Source organism: Asterias rubens, chromosome 8, assembly GCF_902459465.1.
Source record: "Asterias rubens chromosome 8, eAstRub1.3, whole genome shotgun sequence".
In the NCBI taxonomy this organism is placed as follows: Eukaryota; Metazoa; Echinodermata; class Asteroidea; order Forcipulatida; family Asteriidae; genus Asterias; species Asterias rubens.
This window is the reverse complement of record NC_047069.1, coordinates 8,899,500-8,924,915: the sequence shown is the minus strand read 5'-3', so window position 1 is coordinate 8,924,915 and position 25,416 is coordinate 8,899,500. Positions and strand designations below refer to the sequence as shown.

Below are 25,416 nucleotides of genomic sequence, written 5' to 3'. Positions count from 1 at the left end.
TTGACTCTTCGAGGTGATATTAATTTTTTGCTTGGTGCCGAGTTTGTTAGTCAAAAAAAGGCCTGTGCCGAGTTTGTATGGTGCCGACATTCGATCTTGGTGCCGAGTGGGTGCCGAGTGTGCAAGGTGCCGACTTTGCCAGGTGCCGAAGTGTCCGGTATTCTCGGCTACAGCTAGTCGATCACGCGCGTCTAGCACAGACGCACTGATCTAGCCGTAGCTGTAGCCCAAGTCACTGTTTCGGACAGTTTACGGACGGTGATTGGCCAAAACCCGATCACGAAAAGTAACAGGTGCACGCGTATAAACCCATGTCCAAATATGGTCTTATTTACATTTTAGCAGAACTCATTTTGACACATGTGGCCCTTGAACATGAGTTCAACCGAAACGCAAACTCAAAATTAACATCAGTAGACCATACAAACAAATATTTTTATTGTAAATAATTTTAGGAGGTGGGTTGCCAACTTCGCATTATACCACAGTCCCATTTTGACTTGGCCAACAACAACAGTCCGTGGCCCAATAAGTACCGATGTTACACGATGTTCCGCACCCTCACTGTAATCCTATCTCTTACCCGAGGCTAGAGCTAACCCGTACCTGAACTGTGCGGGCCCTTCTCTCTCGGATCGGAAACAAGTAACTTTTCCTCCAAAAGTTCTACCAGCCAAACAGCCGACAAAACCCCAAGCGAAATCGAGCTTGCGCGCCCCACCGTTAATTTGCAATAGCGCCACTAACGGCTTAAAATGACCACGACACATCATTCACTAAAGAACAAAATGGCAACTGCAATGGATGTTGATCCACCATCCTCGAGTTCTGGAAGTAGTGTAAAAGGGGACAAGAAGCGATTCGAAGTGAAAAAGGTGAGACCATACTGAAGTTTATATGTTGTGGAATAACTCTATCGTATTATTTATTCTCTGATGTGTGTCTATGTCTAACCAAGGAATGCACGCGACAACCCTTATTTTTATAAATTATGTGATAAATTATTGACTTTGTTGTGAACGTGCGGCGTGACTCATGCTGAGACTCACTGGAGAGGCATGCAGAACTTCCTTTCTTATTCTTAATTGTATCTTTAATTATGGCATGCTTGAATATCAGTGCTTTCTTTTGTATTTTAAATAAGTGTATTTGTTTAGTTGGTATGGAGAAGAAGGCAAATACAGATATTTTATAATAATAAATCTAGCTAGGGGTAGGGAAAGATGAAACTTTCACAGTTTCAATTCATTCAATTTAAAAAAAAAAAAAAAAAAATTATTTTGATCATGGAGGTAGGACTAGTCACTCTAGTGGATGGAGTAGTGTAGTGTAGTAGCCCATGGAGGAAGATGTTCTTCCTCCTCCTCCATGGGTAGCTCTAACTGAATGAGATTTAAAGCAGTGCATATAAATTTGTCAGCATGGAATAAAATAGGGGCAGTGACTGGTTTTGGGGTAGTTGCGATAACGTTAGTCAACAGGAGGGTTACGTTATCGGAATATCACAACTAGTTTTGGGGGACCAATTTTACTTATTAAAGGTGTTTTATGTTAATTGTTTGAAAATCTATATCAAATCAGCCAATTTTACAAGTATAGTAGTACTGTCAGTCTGGTCCGTATGAACATTGATAGTGTCGTAATACTTTTCAGTCATTATAAATTGGTCGGAAACATGCTGCATCGATCAACACATATGACATTTACAGGGTTCTCCCTTAACACTGCTCTGCTGGCCAAATGCCAGTTGGGGTTGTTTGTTACTGGTCGTTATTACTGTTAAGGCCTGAATAGGGGATAGCAAACGACAAGTTGAGAACATAGGAAACTGTGGAAGGAACAATTGTATTTGATATTAGTATAAAATAATAAATAGTTGTTTGTGTACTTACACATCTTATAATATATTATTCTTTCCCCTTTTTTCAGTGGAATGCTGTTGCTTTATGGGCATGGGACATCGTTGTGGATAACTGTGCTATCTGCAGAAATCATATTATGGATCTATGTACGTTAAGTTCCTTTTCCTTCTACTCCTCAAATATTCTAATTAAAAGTACAGTTCATGTTTAAAACAACATCACGTCTATAGTTTTAGCCCTGTTATCTATCAGCAAGGAATATACCAAAATAAAATAAGATTTTGGCATTTAGATTTACAAGAAAAATTATTTGTGAAAATTTTACTCCTGTTGGCTTGTTTCTTCATAATAGTATTTCGTTCAAATTACTCATTTACCTTGTTCGCATCTCATTTGCTGTTTGAGAATAATTGTTTTCATGAATTCCTGATTAAACAAAGTGACGACAAAAAGTGTTTTTTAAAATGCACTGGGACAGCCGATTAATCAAATGGTATGGTATGCTGGAATGACTTGCTTCCAATATACTGCATTCGATGATAATTAGCGGTGGCACCCAATCGACGACAAAACGATGAAGGTCTGGATTCAGGGATTACACAAACAACCTCGGAAATTTATGTTTTTAACGTGAGTTCCAGTGCGCTTTGTCTCACTTTTTATCTGGTGGAAATGAAGCCTATCACGGTAGGTGCAACCGACTGCAAGCTGCAACCACAAGAGGCTCTCTAAAGCTGTTCGTAAACGTTCACAATTAACTTCCGTTTGGAAAAATTTGTCTGAAAAGTTGTCGTCCCACGTGTAGTGGTTTTTAAAGGCACTGGACACAATTGGTCGTCGCAGTTGCGAGATAATAATGGAAGCAAAAACACCCTTGTCACGCCAAGTTGTGTGACCTCAATCTAATTCTGAGGTCTCAAAATCAAAATCGTTGAAAATTACTTCTTTCTCGAAAACTACGTCACTTCAGAGGGAGCCGTTTCTCACAATGTTTTATACTATCAACATCTCTGAGCTCCATTGCTTGTTACCGAAGTTTTTATTCTAACAATTATTTTGAGTAATTACCAATAGTGTCCAGTGAATTTTTAAAACTTTGTATATCAACATTAACACAAAAGGGAAGTATGAATAAAGAAATTGGTTGGGATTTAGGGATACATGTAGCATGATTTAAAAAAAAATTATTTGGCAATACAATCAGCTTTATTAAAAAAAGGAGATACTTATGTATTTTGATTTTGGACCTGCTTAGACCAAGGTTGTAAATGTTGGTTTTTAATTATTTTGTTACAGGTATAGAATGTCAAGCCAATCAAGCCTCCGCAACATCAGAGGAATGTACAGTAGCATGGGGAGTGTGTAATGTAAGAGCTCAATACAATCAGTTTAGATATGAATGTTTGATATGTACATTGTAAGATTACAATATAATCACAAGAAGAAATCTGGACTGTTCCATTACGCGTGGCCATTTGGAGTGAAATGTAGGAATAAAATGAATTTCATATTTGTTTTATGTACCTCACACAATTTATTTCAAGAATAAGTAATACAAACCATTAAATGAGATATCATTGAAAAGGAGCTATCATTTATTTAAACTCTTAGGTATTAAAGGAACACGTTGCCTTGGATCGGGCGAGTTGGTCTCTGAAAAGCGTTTCAAATCGTTTGTTATAAAATACACATTATTAGAAAGATATTTTAAAAGTATAATATAATGGTCCACATAAGTATCACTCGAAATTGCGTGGTTTTCCTTTTACCTCGTCGACAAACACGGTCGGCCATATATGGGAGTCAAATGTGTGTGGAGGCAAATGTGTGTGGATCATTGTATTCTACTTTTAAAACAACTTTCTAGCCATATGCATTTTGTAACAAACGGTTACAAACGCTTTTCAAAGACCAACTCGACCGATCCAAGGCAACGTGTTCCTTTAACAGCTGATACAGACATAGCTTGTGCTGTTCAAGACATATTGTCTGAGACATATGGTCTGAACTGCATTCACAGCCATACTCAGCTGGTTCTCCACTAGGGTTAAATTTTGTCCGGCACAACTAAGTCCTGCATGAGCGTGCGTCAAATTGTGCAAACCATTCCTGCACGATCGTCAAATTCCCCAAACTATGAATAAACAATGAATAGGAAATAGTCAAAAGGGAAGGTTGGAGGAAGACCTTCGAAGAGGCTTTGCTAGGGTCGAACCATTGGGGCCATTAATATTTGTTTGCGATTTATACCAGGGTCCTTTCGTTTGGTAAGCAGTTTGCAACAGCTAATTCCATGTTCTTCATTTTGTTTGATTACATGCATTTAATGGACATTTTGTTTTTTTTGTGTTTCAGCATGCTTTTCACTTCCATTGTATCTCTCGCTGGTTGAAAACGAGACAAGTTTGCCCTCTGGATAACCGTGAATGGGAATTTCAAAAGTGAGTTTAATTATTTTTTTTACAGTATTTACCTAAGCTTCAAAATTTGAAAAAGTGTAGAGAATTACAAAGAAGGGTACACATGTTTTTAAAACATGCCATCGTACCTTTTAGATGTAGATTGTGAAGCAGACATTTCAAAATTTAACAATTCCATATGTAACAGTGAGGCCTAAATGAAAAATAATAAAAAGAAATAATTTTGACACACCAGACAAGCTCGGTGGTCTAGTTGGTTTAAATCCCACTCGATAAATTATTGCCTGTGGATTTTGTCCACAGGACTTGCGGAAAATACCGAGTAAACAGTGCTTAACACATATTGCTGTATTGATAAAAACATATAATATTCCATATGAAACTTTGAGAATTTGGTTTAAAAGGGCATAGGCCTTATCTGTATGAGTTAATTTTCCTTTATCAGGTTTAACTGTTGGGCAATAGACCATGTAGTAATGAGTGGGTACACCCATTCCAGGTTGGAACCTACAACACGAGTACAACAGATTGGTTAAAGGTCCCTAGTTGGAAAAGGGGGAAAAACCAATGGGAGGTGTTACCAAAAGAGTTACAAGCAAATGTTGAACAATAGGTAGCTCCCAGTAGATGCCACCTTTATTGGCAAATCGCAATTTGGGCTTGCATGTGCGTCAAAGGCTCAAATTACTAACTGGCCGCGTCGTTCATTAACCAATCATGCAATGAGTTTGTGGAATGCGCGCATGCTGCACGCCGTTCTCACACGCGTAACGCATTACTGTATGCTCCAAATTGCCCGTAAAGATTGCCGATTTACGTCATATTGCAACATATGTATAGGAGGTCCCTGATTGCAGGTGTATACACACTTGGGTGAGTGACTTAATTGGTATTTTCTTGTGTTTTTCAGGTATGGTCGTTAGCAGCAATGGTTTAGCTGTTCTTCATAACCATTTGGATCGTCCTAAGTTGTATAACCTTAAACCTACAATCTTGTTCATGGGAACTATAACATGAAGGATCTTACAAGTGTGAAAAATATTTAGATTCAACAACGTTGAATTGTCATGTCAAGAACATTGTGTTGTTATCAAGAATGACAATTTTTTTTTCTGAACACTTGATCAGGACAACTTCTTGTTTTTTAATTATTCCCTCACCAGTTCGTCGGTTGGAAAACAACACTTGTGATATTGGTTTTTCCTTTCTATAAAAAACTCCCGGTTTTGCAACTTGGTTCAATTTCATGTCTCTGCAAAATGCGAAATTCCATGTAAAGAATGACGTCACACATGACATTAATAGAGCGCCCTCTGCTAGAGGTCAGAAGAATGTTGCTTATTGGGCCACCCTGTACAACCCACGCACATAAATGTGCTTTTTCAATTTGGCGTCATTGTTTTAGCTCCAAGTTGGGAGGCCTGATGATGTCAATGCCTAAGGTCGGTGTATGGAAAGCAGTGCTATGAAGTTGGGCCAAGGTTTAAATTCAACCTTGAATGGAACAGCAATAATCAATGTCTGTGTGGTTTATCTGTGTCAACCATGTTCTAATTTCATAGAAATGTTTTTTTTAGCTCAATAGTTGTACAAAAATCAATTTGGCTAACCAGAAAACAAGTTATCTCCTGACTTTGTGACTGGTATCCTACTTATTTTTGAAACTGGGCCATGCAAAACATTGCTTTGTCAACTAAGAGATAGAGGAAACAGACATCAAGTTGTTTTTGTTGACTGCAATAAGATACATTTTGTGGCCATTTTGTCATTGTCTTTTTGTAGATGACTGTGTTCAATCGCAGGACTTGTTCAAGTCCTCCACAAAATCAACTCTAGATAGTAACTTTGTCAATATCTTTTGGTTAAATTTTAATATAGCGAGGCCATAAACTTTGCTTTGTTGTTTTTCAAAACTCTCAAAAAAATGCATATTCCAAGTGTGAAGGATTACGACTATCTTAAAGATTAAATTTTGTGACAATAGAAACTAAATCTTTTGTTGATCACAAATGACTTGTTTATTGTAAAGTAGTGATTTTGAAAAAGACACTTTTGTTTATTACGTGTACTTGGTTTTAACTTAATAAAGTGCTTTAAAAATTAATAAAGTGGCCCCATGTATTTCTTTTTTTCATGTCAAGATTTGAACGAGAGTGCTACAAAAAAGCTGTTGTGAAGGCAAAGTTTAAAGTCAGTTTTCAAGTTACACACAGATTTATTGACCTGCAGTATTAATGATACAGTGAAGGTAAATTAATGTTCCAATAATTCCAACAATTCGTTGTGCTATTATCTATTGGAAAGAGTATGCCAAACAAAATAATTGTATCCGAAATTGTTTGGTTTTCATCCTTACAATGATGTGAAAATGTACACTTAAAATCGGTGTAATGATATTTTTATACCCAATACAAATTTAACGAACTGTTAAATATCTCAAATACCTCTTTCCATAATAAATAACCCTAAAACTGAATGGAAAAAACCCAAACTTAAACCACACTAGTACACATCAAAAGTAAAGTCTTACCATACACCAACTATAACACACTATTTATCTCCCAGCACACTAGTAAAGGCTAAACTGTGTTTGAATGCTGTTCTTCATTGCACAAATTATTTTGGCAACCTATTTATTCGAAAGAAACTGCAGTCTTGTGCATACAAAAATCTGGTAAATGTTCACATTATGTCACTGTTTACATAGTATTCGATTTATTTGTTCCCACAAGTTTTACTTTAAGAATTGGCACACATAAAAGTATTCAGCTGTACACAGCTCTTGTACATTGCAAACAAATATCTGGTTGTAGGATGACTGTGGCTTGCTTTTCATCTTTCAACCATTCTTTGAAAATACAACAACTTGGATTTAAAAAATATTTCAGTGAAAACTTTCCCTGATAATCTAGAATGATATTCTATTCAAAATTAGTGAAAGCACACGTGCTGTATATAAATCAAGGAATCTGAAACAATTGTCAACTCTAATAAATGATCAATATAATTTTATGTAAAACTTTTAAAATGAAATCTCAACCCGTTTGTGTATCAAAAGATCACTCACAATGAGTAACTTTAAGTAAATGTTTCCTGAAAATAATTTATGGCAGAACCTGCATTGACACCATGATAGAAGAACAACTAGCTGATCGGACTGATATTAATATTATACCCTAAATACATGAATCGTGCCAGTCTTTTCTCTCCTGGTCCCACTTTTGTCAACTTCATTGGGTGCGTTCGTTTAGCTTCCCTGGGTCGCACACCGGGGTCGACCCAGGGAAGCTAAACGAACGCACCCATAATTTACACTGCAACAGACCCGTTGCACAACGCGCTGTGCACTTACCAGGCGTTTCCTGTCCACTATTTTGGGGGTCAAAACATGCACAAAAGGATGGTACACATGTTTACACGCGCATTGCTGCGTAAACATGTGTACCATCCTTTTGTGCACATTTTGACCCCCAAAATGGCAGACAGGTGATGCGCGTGTATGCGCGCTGCGCGTTGTGCAATGGGTCTTAAGAAACAAAATGGCAGCTGCCTGGTGTGAACACTGTTAATACAAATCTCAATTTTCTAAGGTAAAGTCACACTTTAAGATTGTTGTTGGATTTCTGAGATCTCGTCTTAGTTTCTCCTCGAATTTGTCTCGGACATGACTAAATTCCATGATGTCACGTGGCTTCTCTGCCAACCAGAATTGGTCAAAGTTGAAAAGCACATAACCTGAAAGAATGGAGGATGGTACATTAAGGTAAACACTACTCTGTCCTGTAAGTGATGACAGTCTATGGTGTTTTAAATGTGTAGTTTAATTTGTCGATCAGAGTCTCCCTCTAATTAGGGTAGGGTCATACTTTGGTAATAACGCCATTTTGTCTTCAAATCAGAATTAGGTGGACAAAAACCAAACAATTACCCCCTTTTTTTAGGGGACTGTCATGTCATCATAGAGCACCTGTGGCTGTACATGTACATGGAATTATGATTTCTAACCCAGTTACTGCACACATGCTTACAATATACATGTACTGTGGACCTTGTGTGATGGAGACTGTAATGCCCAAGTATAAAGCTGTGCTGCTAACAAATTCAGATGGAAAAACAATGGCCTTTGGTCGTAGTGGATTGGTGATTAAACAACTAGAATGTGGACTCATTATGCACATAGACTGGATTGATGTAAACTTACAATATACTTGATGGAAATCTTCCACTGTTGGTTGTCTTTCCACATGGTTGTATAGGTGAGTTTTGAGTGTTCCGTCTTGGAGCAAATGGTATGCTGTACTGGTCATGTTAATACCCACAACTGCATAGGAATACCTGATGCAAAAGAACAGATAACATTGAAAGGCTGTCTGTAACCCACTGAACATACTTGCATTGAATAGTTCAGTAAACAAACTCATTTGGATTTTAACTGCAAACAAAATACGCTAAAACTCACCCATATTTAGGATGGTGAGAATGTGAAAGAACATGTCTAGCAGCTTTGTTGTAAGTCTCTGCGAAATATCTAGAAACAGAACCGAACAATACTTAGTTAGAAACAACACTAAAAAGTCAACAACATATCCTTTGAACAATGGAAATCTTTGCACTGCCCAATATATTGGACTTCTGTATATCTGGACTTCAGTCATTTACCATATCGTAATGTATTAACGTAGGCCTCTTTGAAGTGTATGGTTGTTGTGGGTTACATACATCACAGAGCCTCGTCATATTTTCTTCTTGTAGTACGTACAAATTATCGTTGGCCTAATTCTTGAAAATGTATAAACTGTCACTAAACTATATTATGTTTGGAAATGAAAATAAAATTTAAAAAGATTTGGATTTATCCAAATCAATACTTACATTAAGTTAAGTAGACCCAGTATACCTTCAATGAACAGAGTGAAAACAAATAGTTACTACCCTGATATTAGGCCAAACAAGACACAACAACAATTGTGGGGGTTTTCTTCTTTCTTTCTTTAAAAGGAATACATGTATTGTGTATTTCTGTTAGGGATTATTATTCCTGCAAGGACATAATTTACTCTGGATTTTCAGAATTTTTTTCTCAGAAACACAACTACCTTATAGTTAACGCAACTACCTAGAAGTTAGTTTTATTGTGTACATCTACATTTATATTCCGAGGAAAATAATCAAAATGGTTCCAAAACCAAAGGTTACTTTGCCTTTATATTATTTTTTATTTCCTATCCTATCTATTATAGTCTAGTTCTCTTGTATTTTCCCCACCCAAGATGTTGGCAAAAGAACCATAAGATAAAACACTCCCTTTGTTTCATTCCAGCACTTCCCCCACTCTGTGGATGTTCCCTCCTCGCCCAATGTTATTATATTTGGCACAGAGAAGACCATGAAAGCTTACCCATTCCCCTAAAATCAGTAGCTGGATCGTCACCCTGAAACCCAATGGTCCCCCATTGTTTTGTGATTCGTTTCTCCAGTGGCGTGTCCGGCATCATAAGGTCCCACAACTGTAAAAGAGAAAATAATAACAAGGGAAAGATTTATAGGCATCTGAGTCACCTGCCTAATGCAGGTAGTTATTGTCAGAATGGTTACGCCTAGAATGCTCCACCAAAACAGAGTTAAAACCTGTGTTAACAGTCATGGTGAATTTCACTCTTGGTTGAATAACTTTTATTGGGTTCAGGTTTTACAAACACCTAAGAATTGATTTTAAAATAAGATAACATTCTGTGTATTGAAGACATTGAATCAGATCAATTGAAATATTAAAACTTCATTATCTTTCACTTGGGAAATTAAATTAAACTTTACAAAGAACTGTGCATTAATACAAACAAACAATCAAAGGATACAAATGAAAATAACGCATATTGATTAAATAAATTGTAACCCTAATTAGTAATCAAATACAGCCACGTATGACAGCTATGATAAAACCCACTAATAAAAACTATATATGGGTTTGCTTATAAAAAGCAAACCCAATTGTTCAACAGTCTTGTACAACTGCTGCCCACTCAAAGTATGTTGATCCTAATCTCTGGCAGACTGAGTTAAAGTTGACTAATTTACGTTTCAGTGAACTTCATTGCTTTGAAACACAGGCCTTGTGCTTCTAGGAGGCAACTGCCTCCTTTTGCCCCTGTTCATTACCTTGCTGCTCAATGAAAAATTCCAATAGTAATTAACAGTTTCCTCAAATAATTCATTGCCCTTTATAAAGGAGAATATGGCTTTCATAAACAAAGCATCCGGCCAGCTAATTCTTTTTACCAATGAAAGTCTTCTGAAGTTAGTACATGTAGATGAATCCAAATTTTACACAATATCCCATGACCATGAGTATGCTATCTTGATTTCTCTAATGCACAGTAGGTTAATGAGCATCACAGTGAAGCTCAGGATTTCAAACTTTGTGGTTGGATGACCAACTTTAAATAGACTTCCCATGTGTGTTTAACATTGGCAGTGCTGACCACAGCATGAAATGACTGATAGTCACTACTGGTCACTATACAGCTCAGTGCATCGAACACCAACCTTTAACTGTCACTATAATAAGATGCTTCCTAGTGTAAATATAACATGACAGTGAAGCATGCCTTCACCACATAACAATCTAGGTATCACTCTATCAATAGATAGTTGCTACCAGGGTTACTACTCACTAGCTCAATTACGTTTTAAGTTTATGACTCATTTAACGCAGGGTTTGCCTTTTACTTTTTCAGTGACTAGGGGTAGCCAGTAGGATAAGTAAGCTCTTCACTTCACTCTTTAATAAAGGTTTTGCAATTATCCATGATCATAATTATTAAACAAAGATGATACACTTGAAACTACCGGCCTCAGGTCAGCAAGTCCAGTGTAAATTTGAGCCCTGTGGATTTTACATCGTTTTTACACAGTTCCTAAAATTTATCAAATGAATTTTGGATCAATGGTCAAGTATTTCAGAATGCTTAGTAAACCTCTGTATTTTAGTGTATGTATAAATTTACCTTCTTAAGCAACTCCTCATGGTCTTCTTTTGATGATTGATATTTATTTTTTCTCAATGTTTCTACATCCTGAACAAGAGTCTTGTAGCCACAGATCTGCTCCACACATCGTAGAAGACACGGTGCAAAGCTTCAATAACAAACAACAATTGACTGGGGGTTAAGCTTTGTCCATCCAAATTTCCTCCAGATATATTTATAACAATATCTAGTTGGCATGAAACTGCAGTGCTCTAGATGCAAGGGTCGTGGGTCCAAATCCCACCCGAGTAATATGCCTGTATTTTTGTCCACAGAAAGCACCGAGTATACAGTGCTAACACTTGTCAGTGTGTATGGGTAAAACAAAAAATTGATATTCTTTATCCCCAATGCAAATTTAACATCTATTAAACAATATCAATGTTGGGCACCTCCCTCCACAACCATCCTACTACTGCAAGTTCTTTACATTGCCAAACAGTGCATATATGCCAGGCCTGGCATTGGCCTCCCTTGGTAATGGTGCCACCTCAAAAAAGTTTCCCATAACATTTTGCAATCAAAGTGCCCTATTGCAAAGTGAAAATGGTCTTTTAGTCTCAAAGATGAGCATCCAGGCCTGATATGCTATCACGTTTTATCCAATATCGACCTGTGCCAGTAGGGTTGTAACCTTCTCTCCGGGCCACACCAAATTATCCCTACCTCTGTCACACATGGTCACACCTTGTCCCACATCTTTAATGGCAGCAATAATAGTGACCTTAGGCCGTTTCGGAAATGGTGGCAACAGCTACGGCTACAACTAGATTTCCGTATTATCATGTGCTGAATTATAGCCTAGTGCTTCCTTGGCAACACCCTTACCAACATAGCCGTAGCTATAGCAACCAATTTGGATAGAGCCTTACTTAGGGCATGTGAGTATGTTGATTCCTTTGATAGCTATGACACCTTCCACTGCATCATTGATGTTTTTAACATTCTCTTCTATTATTCTTCTCAGAGCACCGAGTTTGGAGTTTTTTAACGAGCTTTCTGCAAATGGAAATCAGAGACCATTGTTTAAAATATATCTTGCAACTGACCATACTACGTGTGTATACATTAGAACCTTGAAAAACGGGGTTAATTATTCACTTAGTCTTTTTTGTCACCCCATTGTAAAAGTGTCATCATGACTGAAATAAGTTTATAATAAAATATCTTTATAAATGTCGGGACCTTGACTGGACTAGATCCCATTATTTCCGCTGGTGTTTGTACATAAATTGTCTTGCAGTTTTGTTTAATAATGACTTTACTTTTATGGGATTTGAGGCATTGCATGGTGAGTTACCAATATATCTGCTGTAACACCATGTGTGTGTCTACTTGCCAGGTAGAGTTTGTTTTTTAGAGAACTGTCTTGCTATATGTTCTACTACGTACTACCACAGAGTAGATTTTTGGGGTTTTTAGGGAGACTTCTCAGTTCTGAAAAGAACTGACATTACTTTACTGAATTACCACTCACCAATTTTGCTAGTTCGCTTGTGACCAACTCCTTCACCAGCACAGATACGCTGTAACTCATGCCTACCCGTCAATGTACGAACTACCCACTTAAACATGCGGTGATACACCCATGCAAAGTAGACATAAACCCAGCTGAAAAACATCTCATTCTGTGGAATACATCAGAATTGGAGCTGAAGATACTAAACTACCCAAGTTTACTCAAAACTATCTGAAATAAAATTTAACAAACACACCATTAACAACATTGTATCAACAAATAATAATAATAAAGAACACTTAATAGAGCGTTGGTATCCGCCTCAGGAAGGTGCTCATGGCGCTTGAGGAGAGAAAGACAAATTAGGACTGCAGGATTGTGTGAGTATGCTTGTTTGAACAGGTGAGATTTTAAGTTTGTCTTGAATGTTGTGATGGATGGAGATGAATTGACAGTCAGTGGGAGTTGGTTCCAAACCTGGGCTGATGCCACAGAAAATGACCTAGTATTGCCCCAAAGAGGGGAAGTTCTTGGCTGATGAAGCATCATTAACTCATTAGAAATTAGAATGCAGTCCGGTGTGTGCTGAGGTGTATAGGTGGATGAGCTTGATGAGGTATTCTGGAGCATTGTTGTGAAGGATTTTGAAAATGAATAGAGCCAAGTTTTCCTGAATCCTGTGTGATATTGGCAGCCAGTGGAGATCTGTTCAATCTGTGTGCAATGGCGCTGTTCAGACTAGCCATAAGATGACAAGACGGTGATCATGATGATGATGATTTACTTAATTAGTTAACAATGGACCTTAACTTCTTCATGCATGGTTTACTTAAATAATAACATAGGAGGACCAAACGATGGGTTGGAGAATGGTAACCCCCTAAATTGGTCCAATCCATATGGGGCTAGGAGTAGGACTCAGGAGAGTGGAACTTTTGATTCCACTCTCCTGACTGAGTCCAAGTCCTACTCCTGAGTCCTAGATAGTAGTACGTAGTTACAGTAGCAGTAGTAGCCCCTAAATGGATTGGACCAATTTATGGGGTTATCATTCTCCCATCGGCATCGTATTCATTGTAGGCCTATCCTATTTTGTTTTATTCTAATTTAACTTCCAAAAAACAATATTTAGTTAGATAATTTTCTCAGTTCATATGACTCGTGAGTTTAGTCACAGATATCTTTGGTTTAGTACAACTTGCAACATGACAAACTATTACTCGACAATCAATTGTATAATTTACCGTTTCACACCACACACAGTTGATACCTCTCCAGAGTCCTCCTAAAACCACAGCGACATGAGAGGAGATGAAAGATCACAGATCAATTACACACATTGTAGTTTAGAGGACAAAAATGTCAACATTGGGCCGGCTATCACTGGTATCCGTCTAGACCGCACCTGCTGCCGTGTAATGGATCCAATCATGCAAAGGAAACCAATGTATTGTGCTGCGCGTTGTGCATTGTTGCTGCATCGTTAGAGGGCGCAGAAGAAGTAGGTCATGCTAAGGAATAAAAGGTCAAAATATCGTCATAATTAAATTGTCATAGTCTACATTTGTCATCGTCGCTTGCATAATTAATTTTTGTCAATGATTACATCATCATTATAATCACCATCAGGTCCTTTCATTAAATATGCTAGTAATTAGGGTGTTGGTGTTGTTGTTGTTGTTGTTGTTGTTGTTGTTTTTTTTTTTTTGGGGGGGGGGGTTCGAATTAACCCATGGTTTGCAGAGTTAACAATGCACCGCAGAGTTAACAATGCAATCGCATTGTATTTCAACTTGATACAGAAAGAGAGAAGGAGCGGGAGTCAATCCGGGATATATCTGCAATGTTTAATCCCTAACTATAACGCAGACTCCCTTTTAAGTTGGAACAATAAATTATAAATACAGTCTGAATAATAACATCCTCCAAATAAGAAAGTCATTTATTATGTATTATAACATATAGAGCATGGAGGTAGAGCAATGATACTATTGTGAAAAAGAAATGTATACAGTTATATACTAAAAGGTTCAAATCGAACAATCTTACTGATATGTTTTAAAATGGACACGTCCTGAGAAAACCTCTCATTTGCCAATTAATTTATGCATCAATTATTGATTGAAAATGAAAACGATTTTATTTATAGCTATCTTCAACTGTTATACTAATAACAATTCTGTTGAAATCCACTCACTGAATTAGTAAAATTAGTTTATTTCTTTATAACAGTTTCATGTTTACTTTCAGTTCTTTGTCATGTAAATTAGTGTGAGAAAAATCGTTTCGGTTGTGATGATTAGTTCGCGTGTTGCTGGGAAGAAGGGCTCCCCCACTCGACTCAACCCCCCTGTGCTGTATGTAGTTTTGTGCAGTGGTTCACTGGCGCGCGTTGAAGTCTGCTTACACACGAACGGCCTGTGTGTGTAGTGTGTACTACACTCAATGCATGCTAGCTGTGTGTGTGTGAAGAGCAATGTAATTATTACAATCATGGCGGTTTTCGGGAGGAATGAGTTACACACGAACGGGATGGCACATATGTGGCTTACCCTCGCCCTGAGCATCCTACAACTTCTGCCCGCACATTTTGACACAGCGAAAGCACAGGGACAAGGTGAGAACTATTTTTAGAGTGTGTAATATGGATAAAATTGGTGGAAATTTCGAACAAAATTTGTTGTGTTTTTGTTCACGATCTACACGAGCGAGCACGACAAGCAAGGCATTGGCATGTCATTCATTGCATGGCATGTCATCATGGAGCTTTGTGCACAGCCTTGTGGTTGATAACGTGCGCGCGATCGATATGCAATATCAACATAGTTGGCCGTTGCTAAACTGCAATCGTTCTTAAAAAACGGGTATCCAAATATTATTATAAAGCTTTTAAAGTGTTTGATGAAATGAATTCAATTGTTTCTACTGATGACCAATGAAAATGATCAGGGATTTTCAGAGAAACAAATGTCATCAGTCAGGCCTGGCTAACCTGGCAGTGTTTACATGTTTTTGTTTTTGTTTTGCTGATTATTCTTTCATGCACATAAAATAAAATTGTATAGTAATTTTTAACTTATTAATCCTTCTATGCTTATGTCAAATTATGAGGGCATTACAAAATTCCTTGTCATCAATGCACATGCAATTGACCTTAAGTGTCAACGACAATATCTTCTTTGGGATGTCCTTATTTTAATAAGTTAAATAAGTTATGATGGCTATTTAAATTTAACAACCTTTGTGTGAAAACAAGTTTAGGAAATCGGTATTCTTTTCGCAAGACTCTAATAAATTATTTAATATTCTTACTTACATGCATGGTGCCAATGCATAAACTTAAACAATAATTTCCACCACGCCTGGACTTTTGAAGGGGCACCAAGGCCAAGATATGGGGAAACAGAGGTCATGGCCTCTGTGACCTCCATGTAATGCCAGGGTTGAATTGAATTTAGCTCTATGATTGGTTGTCGTCATACATCGGTTGTCTAAATCTATTTTAAGTGCATTTTTTCAACACACATATTTGTTTGTTTGGAAAAAGCACTCACAAAAAGCAACTTGGTTTTTTCCCATGACTGTACAGAGTTCATAATTAACTGTTGTTTGTGTCACCAAGTGAAACAATCATTGGTGTTGGTTTGGTTTAGGCTTAGGTGGGGTGTAAACCATGGTTAAAACAAATTTACACAAAGGGAGTTTGCATTAAACTAGTTTTGCACATGGTTAAAATAAAAAGGATCTTTAGTCTGAACGTCGTTACTTATTAAATAAACAGTATTTTGCATCCACTGTAACAAAGTTTGCTGAGAAAACCATTAATAGCTGTCAGGTAAATTAACCTTATTTCTTTATTTACCTTTTCAGCATTTGTTCAGTCAGACTTCAATGAACTGCGTCATCTTGTGGAAGAAGTTACACTAAACAAGGTAAGACTTAAATTAGTATAGGTTACATATAGAATGTATGTGGTACATATTTACAAAACTTGGTTGTTTTGGGGTATGAATTCGCCAATTTACAATGAAACTAATAAACAAATCTGTAGGCCCCCTACTGAACTTAAAAACAATGAACATTTTACATTTCAACCCAAATATGAAATGAAATACAGCTCTCTGTATTCCACTATTAAAACCTTTGAACTTAATGGTTTGTAGTGCAGTGTAATTTTCCTGTAAACAGCAAGTAGAATATTAGTTTTGTAATTGGGAAACAAAATTTGTCACTAAATGCTTTTTATCTTTCTTTCATGTATTCAGGGCGATCTTACAAACCAGGGTCTTAACATTCATGATAAAAAGTAAGTGTATTTTTATTTTGTATGTTATCAATATTATTTCAATGTTTCTCTTCATCTTAAAAAAAGCGATGTTGCCTACAAACCTTGACACTTGTTCCCAAAAAAGAGTGACACCCAGGGCATTTTTAGCAGGCAAGATAGTGGTGTATGCACAATTGTACACTTTCACAAATTCAGAACTTGTAAAAGAGTTGTAAATAAGCTTGGGATATATACCCCTTGTTTATGTTATTAGTTGATGAAAACTGTAACATGCGTTATCTTTAAAATGAAAGACTTGATGTTTTCCACCATTGAACTGTGTACACAAATACAAATCGTGTTTTCTAATTGTCCAGGCTATGTAGCTTTTTTGTATACAAGTGATGTCACAGGTTAAATGGTCTGTTGACCTCTTGCATATAATGATGTCACAAGCTCATGTACATGGGTCAAAAGAAGGTACCCAATACCTCGTAAACCCCTTGCATATGATTATAATGTAATGTAATAGGAGCTCAAACAACGCCTGAAGTCAAAGGAAGATGTCCTATTGGTCAGTAGTTGCGTAGAGAATGGTAAATGTGTGTGTGGTGCGAATACCCACTTGTGTCTCTTTCTATTGTTTTTGTGACGGCCATGGGGGTGTGTGCAAGGGAGTTGACAGTTGTACTTCGTGAGTAATGGTTGGGAAATGCATTTGAAATGTCACATCATTAAATTGACTTAGTCCATGGTTTGAAAATATTTTAGGAGTATTTTCAACTGGACAATTAACTCGTAAAAATTGTATACATGAATGTACATGACTACATGCATACTTCAACAGAATTGGTAAAAACTATCATTCCATTTTAGAACTTTTGAAAATTTCCATAGTTTATAGTTATTGAATTGTGGGGAAAAACCTCAACACGTTCAACTGAACTATGTCGAACTATTTTGAAGTTGTGCACCCACTCATATATGGAAAAGCTCATGGAAGTTGTTATTCCCAACAACTTTGGATCCTTTTCCAAGTTTAGCTGTATGGGTAGCCAACAAAGTGAACTACAAAAGTCAGGGTTTGCCTAGAACTTGTTTTTCTTTGTCGAGTAGCCTTGGCAGTCTCTTTGGTATGTAAATTGAACTCTTTGTACTGAAATCCTAAAACTACTTTGTTGAAAGGCTCCAAGGATTCTGTTCTATGACAGGCAAACATGTACTCTATCATGATGAGGGATACACATGATCAAGTCTATTGTCAACTACAGAAATGAACCAGGAACCGTTTCCTTTTGAAAACAGTTGCCAGACTATGATCCAGCATTGTAAAAAGCAACAGTAGTGAGTGTAACAATGGTGTTTAGGGAAACTTATAACGGTTATTAGGCTCATCAAGAAGGATAGTAGAAATACTTAATATCTGAAGGTGTTTCACTTGACAATACAATACATATTTGTTGTCATTATCAGGGGAATTAGTCTGTACAAAAGATCACCTGCTGTTCATCCAATCTCGCTTTAGAGTTTGTGCAAATACATTTCAGTGTCAGAGCACAGAAGTTTAAAAGATGAACATTTACCTATAAATTAAGAGTTTGTTTCTGTTACGATACTCTCTGTTGATATTAATACATATTTACTCAAAGGTATAAAAAGCCTCCTTTAATATGCTATTGTCAAGGTTTTGCAAGCTCTCCAGTCTGCCACCATTGGCAGACTTTATGAGTCATATGTAATTTTTGTTTGGCGTGTGTGGGAACAGCAGCCCAGATATGAACAATACATAAATACTTATGATGTCAGCATAAACATCAACAGATGTTCAACAAAATATATTCTGTGCATTAACAATACATTGAATGATATTGCCTAATACTCAATGCATGATGTGTACATGTACAGCACAGAGCAAGGAAATGAAGTGTTTTAGTAATTGAGTGTTTACATTTTCTAAGGCCCTCCCCAACAGTTAGTATATTGAACTTTGAACTGTCCATAAAGGAGGGTAGTGGGTGTGTTCAATGGAGCCCTCTGATTGGTTAGGAAATGGAAGAGCTAAGGGACCATCTAAAACTCGATCCATCACTGAGTTTCCATCCTGTTTTGAATTTGTTTAAAACTTGTGTACATGTACATGTACATCCAAGTCAGACTAATTGTAATTGTGAGGATATAAAATTGAATGGTTTCTGACGGCTGTCTGACGGTTATGACTAATACAAATCAACAAATTTAGGTAATTCTAGGAAACAAATATGGAGTTTCATTTGTAAACATTGCATACTGTACTTAAACAGAAATAAACAATGGGAAAAAAGTGTTTACAACCACATGGATCAGGCACTTCATGAAACTTGTTAAACCTCTCCCGCAATATACTCAACCAACATTTTAATAATCAACATCCTGAACTAATTATGTTTGTAGGGCTCTATAAATGTGACTTAAAAAAAACCCACCCCAAAACTACCACTTTTATGCACCAATCACATCTTCTTAAAATAATTGTTCTGTTTGTTTGAATCCTGCTGTTTTTATTTGATTTATGGTAAGCCAGTCTTCGTGACTGCTGTACACATATCTCTGTCAAAAAAAGTTGTTTTTGTCCTCGGTTAGATTTTTATAATTTATGGTACACTAAATTTATTAGTCACAAGTAATACCTAAATTAGAATTCCCCAGATTAAAGACTGTGTTGCTGTATGGTTTGGGGCTTGTAGCTTTTAGCTTTTTCTGAATGAATGTGCTGGGGCTTGAATTACATGAAGGCCACTCTGTTGCCCTGGTCTTGGCCTCGGTGCCCCCTTCTAAAGTCTCCAATAGACTACTTAGCATTTTCTAATGGAAATGCCCTTTGACAAATGAAAATGACCATGCCCTCTGAAGAAAACAATTGCAGCTCTAATGTGTATCGCTTTGCTGTAGAAAAGCTTGCAGAATTCAAATTTAAGCTGTTATTAGTGATTAAGAAAGTCGGTGAATGTTTTTACAAATTGAACATGCAGTAGACCGCTGAACTGATGACATCACAGTTTGTTTACCATGTATTGACTGGGCAGCTGCATTTCGGACAGTTGTGCAGAGATGGTTCATATTCTTCTGCAAAGTGGTAAACAAACTGTGTTGTTATACCTCGGTAACAAACTGTGAAGTTTGACTGGTCGAGAACCAATCATGTGACGCGCAACAAAAAACGCATGTTACATGGCTCGACGGGCCGGGCAACATGAAAAGTGATGTACACCGGTGTACATCACCTTGATCGTTCCCAGCGTTGGTCGATTTCCAGCGCTGTGTACGAAACAACCGCGGGTTCGAGGGCATTGTTTCTTTTTCGTCTGCTTATTAAACAATGAATAGACCGTCGTAATAATGTTTGAAGAGGACAACAGAACTTCGAGAAGAGGAATAACAATTAAACAACAGTATAACAAAACAATTGTTGCACGCTGTGACTGGGGTCCATGGGTTTTGTACACCCTCGAGGGGAAATAGTGCCATTTTCCCCCTCGGGTGTCCAAAAACGCCATGGACCCTGTCACAGCGTGCAACAATTGTATAATGTCATCAGTACTCAGGTCCATGGCTTATTGGAACTACGTGCAATTAAAACCTTTCCATCAGTCATGGCACTAGGCCTAGATATAAAGTTATATAGTGTGATGTGCATTGTAATTCCTAGCGAGTAATGTTACATAACCATGAAGGAGCTTACATAGGCTTAAGGGTTAAGGGTTCATTGTTGGACCCTCGGAAAACATAGGGTTTTTCTTGCTAAAGAAATGTCACTTCATAATTCCTGTACATGTACTTGAGTAATATAGAAATTTTGGGACAGCTGAAGAGAAGAAAGTCTTCACAAATTAAAGTCCCACACCTGTGCTTATTTCTTGCTGTTCCCTATAGAGACCTGTTCATTCTAATAATCACCATACGCCCCGACAAGATCCTGTTCCAATGTTTAGAAAGAACTTAATGCATTTTTTTTTACTGTTTGATTATTGTTTATTATTTTATACATATTTACAAACATATTATTAAATCAATGATTTCAATATAAACACAAACCTTCCCACAAATTTCATTTGACCTACCCATCCACTGAAGTATGTGACTTCAATTTATTTTCCCCGTTTGTTGTCAAATTGAAATCCAAATTTTGATTTCCAATAATTTTCTTTGACACACCCATCAAATTTTCCCAGGGAAACAAAATTGAAATTATGATAAAATTGATAATTCTGATGAGATTACATAAAGTGTTTGTACTAGGTACCAGTATAGTCAGTACATATAAAATTGAGAGGATTGCCATGCATTGTACAGTTATTTCTACATTCATCTGATCTGGGAAGCCAACACCTGCTTCATACACAGTGACCTGGGAATGCATACTGGGTTCAGACAATGTAGGCTTTCAGGCCCCTTGGTTAACAAGCAAAAGGTCCATGGTTATTCTCCATAGCATGACAATAGCATTGAGAGGTCCCCCCCCCTCCTTTGACAGAACAAACCTAAAGGGCAGGTGGAGGGTTTTTTGGGAAAAGGAATTCCAAACGACCAAACACTATCACCATAAGATTGGCTTTTAAGTACATAAGTATGACATGTAATGTATTTAAGAGATTCCTTGATATACAACAGTCTTGGTTTAAAATTGAGTTTTGAGGGTCAGCGGTTATTCATTTACCTGTTTACGCACAATACTTGTTAACTTGTAGTAATATCAACACTCCATCCATGAAGTGCAATTTATAATAAATTGACCTATATAATACAATTATGCCAGATTCCTATTGTGAGTTTGCGCCTTAAAAAAACACAATCTTCAGTGCTATTTGTTAATTTTCCCCTTGAAAACACAATGCAAATGGCAGTTGGCGTTGTCACAAAGAGTTAAGATTGTTTTTTATTGCCAGTCGACCAAGCTGAAAATTTTGGCGCGATACAATGAATTTGTATAGGAAAGAGTCAATCGTTTGAATACAGTTTTGATTCGATCCCATTTTGCACTTTTAAAAGCCTGTGTTTTTAATAGGTTTTGGGTGTATTTATATAATTAAATAAAAAAATAGATCCATAAGAAAGTGTTAAAAATCCATTATCCTTGAACAATTTCACATTAACCATAAAAAACAACTAGTTTCATTGTAAATTGTATACTCATATAACATGCAAATGATTTCTGACTGATGTGTCGCAAGTTCACATCAAGTGTTTAATTCCCCACACCCCCAAATAATCAGGTTATTTATTATCATTTTAATTTTTTTTTGTATCAATAATTGGTATTATCTGTATTTACCAACATCCATTTCAGGTAGAAGCCACAAATTTATTTAATGTAGGTTGTGGGTTAATATTTAATTTCTTTCATCTATGGATTGAAAGCAAAGCTAAAACAACGTCATCCAAATATTCCTTTAGTTTATAATTTAAGGCAATAACTATTTCAGTTTTCAAGACCAGTGCTGTAAACTCTTCAAGATTGTGTCATATGGAATGAATTCTACTGGAATTGGAGCATGCTTAATTCATAATGAGGCCATTTATATCACAGTCCATAAACTCTCCAAGGTATTTATTAATACTGGTTAATCAACAGGAAATACAAAATTGAGACAACTTCCCCCCCTGTAGAAAAAGACTACAAATTAACACTGACATTTTGCCATAGCTATACAAAGCAAAGGTGATATCACATAATACATGCCTCTGTGTGTGTTTCGATTTTCCAAGGAAAACAATGTTAGGAATAACCTTGGTTGGAAATGTCACATTCATGTAGCAGCTGTAGCTGTTTATTTGCATAATATCCAGTTGTCATGAGGGTGTGTAAGCTTGCCTTGCTCCTCAGGAATACCATGTATCGACTGTAAAAGTCACTCTGGAGATTTTGAATTCATAGACAATGTTTGTCCAAACTAAGGGAATATGTAATTTTTAAATTGAAGAAGCTGTTTCAAACATTGATAGTTTTATTGAATTGGTTTACAAGTTACATTAGATTGACATTCTAGCCATTTATACAACATGCAAATGAAATGTCATGAATAAATTTGAACTGGTTTCCTTTATAAAAAAACCTTTAGCTGACAAAATAAATCACTTTTTAATTTAATTTATTTTTAGCCATGAAGATGTACATATCCACCTGTATTAAAAATTGGTTGGGATGAAGATAGATTTGACTAATTACCCAATTACAATGGTCGTTAACATAGTTTCCGTTGCTTAAGACGGCCCCTTAATGATCTAGGGTCCATACTCAGATCTTAGGTTAACTTTGGTAAGTAGAGTCATTGAGTTGAAGTATGGGATCCCACCTTGATTGTCGCAAGAGGCTATGGTTGTTCCCCTACTACACACTTCCTAATTGCAGCGGTAATTATCATATTTATGTGCAAGGTAAATGGGCACAATTCTCCCTTATCCTCCTTCCGTGTCACTCCATAATATGAAATTGTTTGGACTTGGAATTTTGATGCAACCCCAAAATGCGACTGAACATAGCCTCCCAAAAACATTGATACATCAAAATCTTGCAAATTAGAATAAATTACTTTTTAATAAATAAATTTCCCAACTCCAACACCATGAAAAAAAAAACATGAAAAAATACTTATAAATGCATACACTTTTTATGGCAGTGAAATTGTTGAGAACGTCTGGCAACCACTTAAAGTTAATAATTTTGATGCACTGAATCATTTGCTGAAAGAGTATTTTGATAAGATAGCTACCTTTTTGTTAATTTATTTATACTCTACCATAATATTTAATAACCAAATATCCAAAGTGCTCAAAGAGAAAACAAACTTACAAGTTTGTTTCTTTACATGACATGAACTGTCAGTGTTTTTTGTTCCCAAGTTAATTCTTATTAAGACGGTTGTATTAAGATCTAAACTGTTTTAATGTAAGTGTAAACATTGAAAGAAAAAGAAGAACCTTATTGTAATAACCCAATCAATTTTGCTCAGGCATTTTTACACCTTACACAAGCCACAGCATGTAATTCATGCTGATTTGTGTATTTTATGCACAGTTACTTGCAAACTAGATTACATGTAGAGCCAGTAGTGTGACTGGAGAGATTTATAAGTAAACAACAGGACCTTGTCAGGACATACACAGTTCTATTGTTGGCCATCAATAGGATTTCACTTTGTCATCTCCAAAGAGGAACATCAACAATTGTTGAGGGTTGTAGTCAGGCTTCTATTGTGTTTGCTTTGAGAAAAGCCCCTTTTCATGCGTTCCATTCCTGAGGACAACAGAACTTTAGTCTAGGATTTCTGGATTTTGTTTGGTGTTGTGGAAATGTGTTATTTTCAAGACTGTAGTTAATGAGATATCACTGATTGAAGGTTAGACTCTCTTGAAGAGTTAGCATTCCTGATACCATGCTAAATAGTACACTTTAGATTTTAAAAACACAATCCTGTTTCACACTGCTTTCCAAGGAATGAAACCCTAGGAAAATCCTGGATAACTTATAATTTTACTGTCACCTCTTGTTTGTTTCACACTTGATGCAATTTTCTTGGGGACAAAATGTATACAGTCTGCCCCTTAACCTTCTGCCACACCCCAACTAGAGGTAGCCATTTCCCTGGAAATGGCTATTTCCACAGAGTTTGCCAGCTTGAGAATTTTTATTTTAAAAGGTCAGCCCAAGTGTAACTTTAAAAATTGTCTCAAATGTGAAATGGGGATTAGCCCAGACAAATTCTTCATTCACTTTACAAATGTCTGTACAGTTTCTTGAAGAAGTGCATTGTACTTCATGGTAAATTGACATTCGGGTAGTTTTCTCTCTTTGCTATTGTGTTGTCCAGGCCTGATGCTTCATTTTTGAAAGGGCAATAATGTGCACTAAGGCACTTTCTCCTTGGTTAAAGGGCACACTACATATGAGGACATTGTAAATGTTAATCAGAACATTTCGAGGGGCACCAATGAAATACCCAGGGGTATCGGATGCTATTGCCACTGTTGCCCCTGTGAAGTACTAGGGCTGGTTTTCAAATAGTAAAAAACCTGCAAAGTCTTCTTGTGTTTGTAATAAAATAAGTTCTCTTTGCTATAATTCAAGTTTCCATTAACACAACAATGTGTAGATGATTGTGAGGTTTTTTTTTTGACAATGTTATTGAAAGGAACTGAACCTTCCCAAACCGTCAATAACCCATACATGTAGGTTCAGATGGAACTGTTGGATGAAGATAATCATACACAGGAATTGCAATGCAATCTGTCTTTAGTGTCACTGGGAATGAACAGTTACCAAGCAACCTGCCTTTGTCGTCAACGGGGACAAACATCCAGAGGAGTGCCGCCATTCATTTAACACACCTTTCACTTCAGTTAATAAATA

General features: G+C 36.7%; 3 protein-coding genes across 4 annotated transcripts in view; 2 read left to right on the top strand and 1 right to left on the bottom strand.

The window, feature by feature from the left end:
* Positions 1-768: 768 nt before the first annotated feature.
* On the top strand, positions 769-6,372 carry LOC117293427 (RING-box protein 1). Its single transcript, XM_033775758.1, has 5 exons — positions 769-875; positions 1,930-2,008; positions 3,159-3,229; positions 4,218-4,303; positions 5,193-6,372. The coding sequence occupies exons 1-5, from the start codon at positions 789-791 to the stop codon at positions 5,203-5,205; spliced, it is 336 nt and encodes a 111-aa protein (XP_033631649.1). The 5' UTR covers positions 769-788; the 3' UTR covers positions 5,206-6,372.
* Positions 5,260-14,218, bottom strand: LOC117293426 (ELMO domain-containing protein 2-like). Of its 2 annotated transcripts, none has more exons than XM_033775757.1 (9): positions 14,011-14,218; positions 12,785-12,993; positions 12,180-12,306; positions 11,287-11,416; positions 9,681-9,789; positions 9,155-9,179; positions 8,742-8,810; positions 8,484-8,617; positions 5,260-8,017 (listed from the first exon to the last, which is right to left on the bottom strand). In XM_033775757.1, exons 2-9 carry the CDS (start codon positions 12,927-12,929, stop codon positions 7,860-7,862), a joined length of 897 nt encoding a protein of 298 aa, XP_033631648.1. In that variant the 5' UTR covers positions 12,930-12,993; positions 14,011-14,218; the 3' UTR covers positions 5,260-7,859. The 2 variants fall into 2 exon arrangements, with proteins under 2 accessions (XP_033631648.1, XP_033631647.1); XM_033775756.1 differs by having other exon boundaries at positions 12,785-12,997; positions 14,011-14,217.
* Positions 14,219-15,159: 941 nt separating this feature from the next.
* Positions 15,160-25,416, top strand: part of LOC117293974 (transmembrane protein 131-like) — a 65,078-nt gene continuing 54,821 nt past the window's right edge. The window contains exons 1-3 of the mRNA XM_033776486.1: positions 15,160-15,383; positions 16,637-16,698; positions 17,032-17,072. Of these exons, the coding sequence (XP_033632377.1) occupies positions 15,212-15,383; positions 16,637-16,698; positions 17,032-17,072 (275 nt within the window). The 5' untranslated portion in view covers positions 15,160-15,211. The remainder of the gene's footprint in view (positions 15,384-16,636; positions 16,699-17,031; positions 17,073-25,416) is intronic.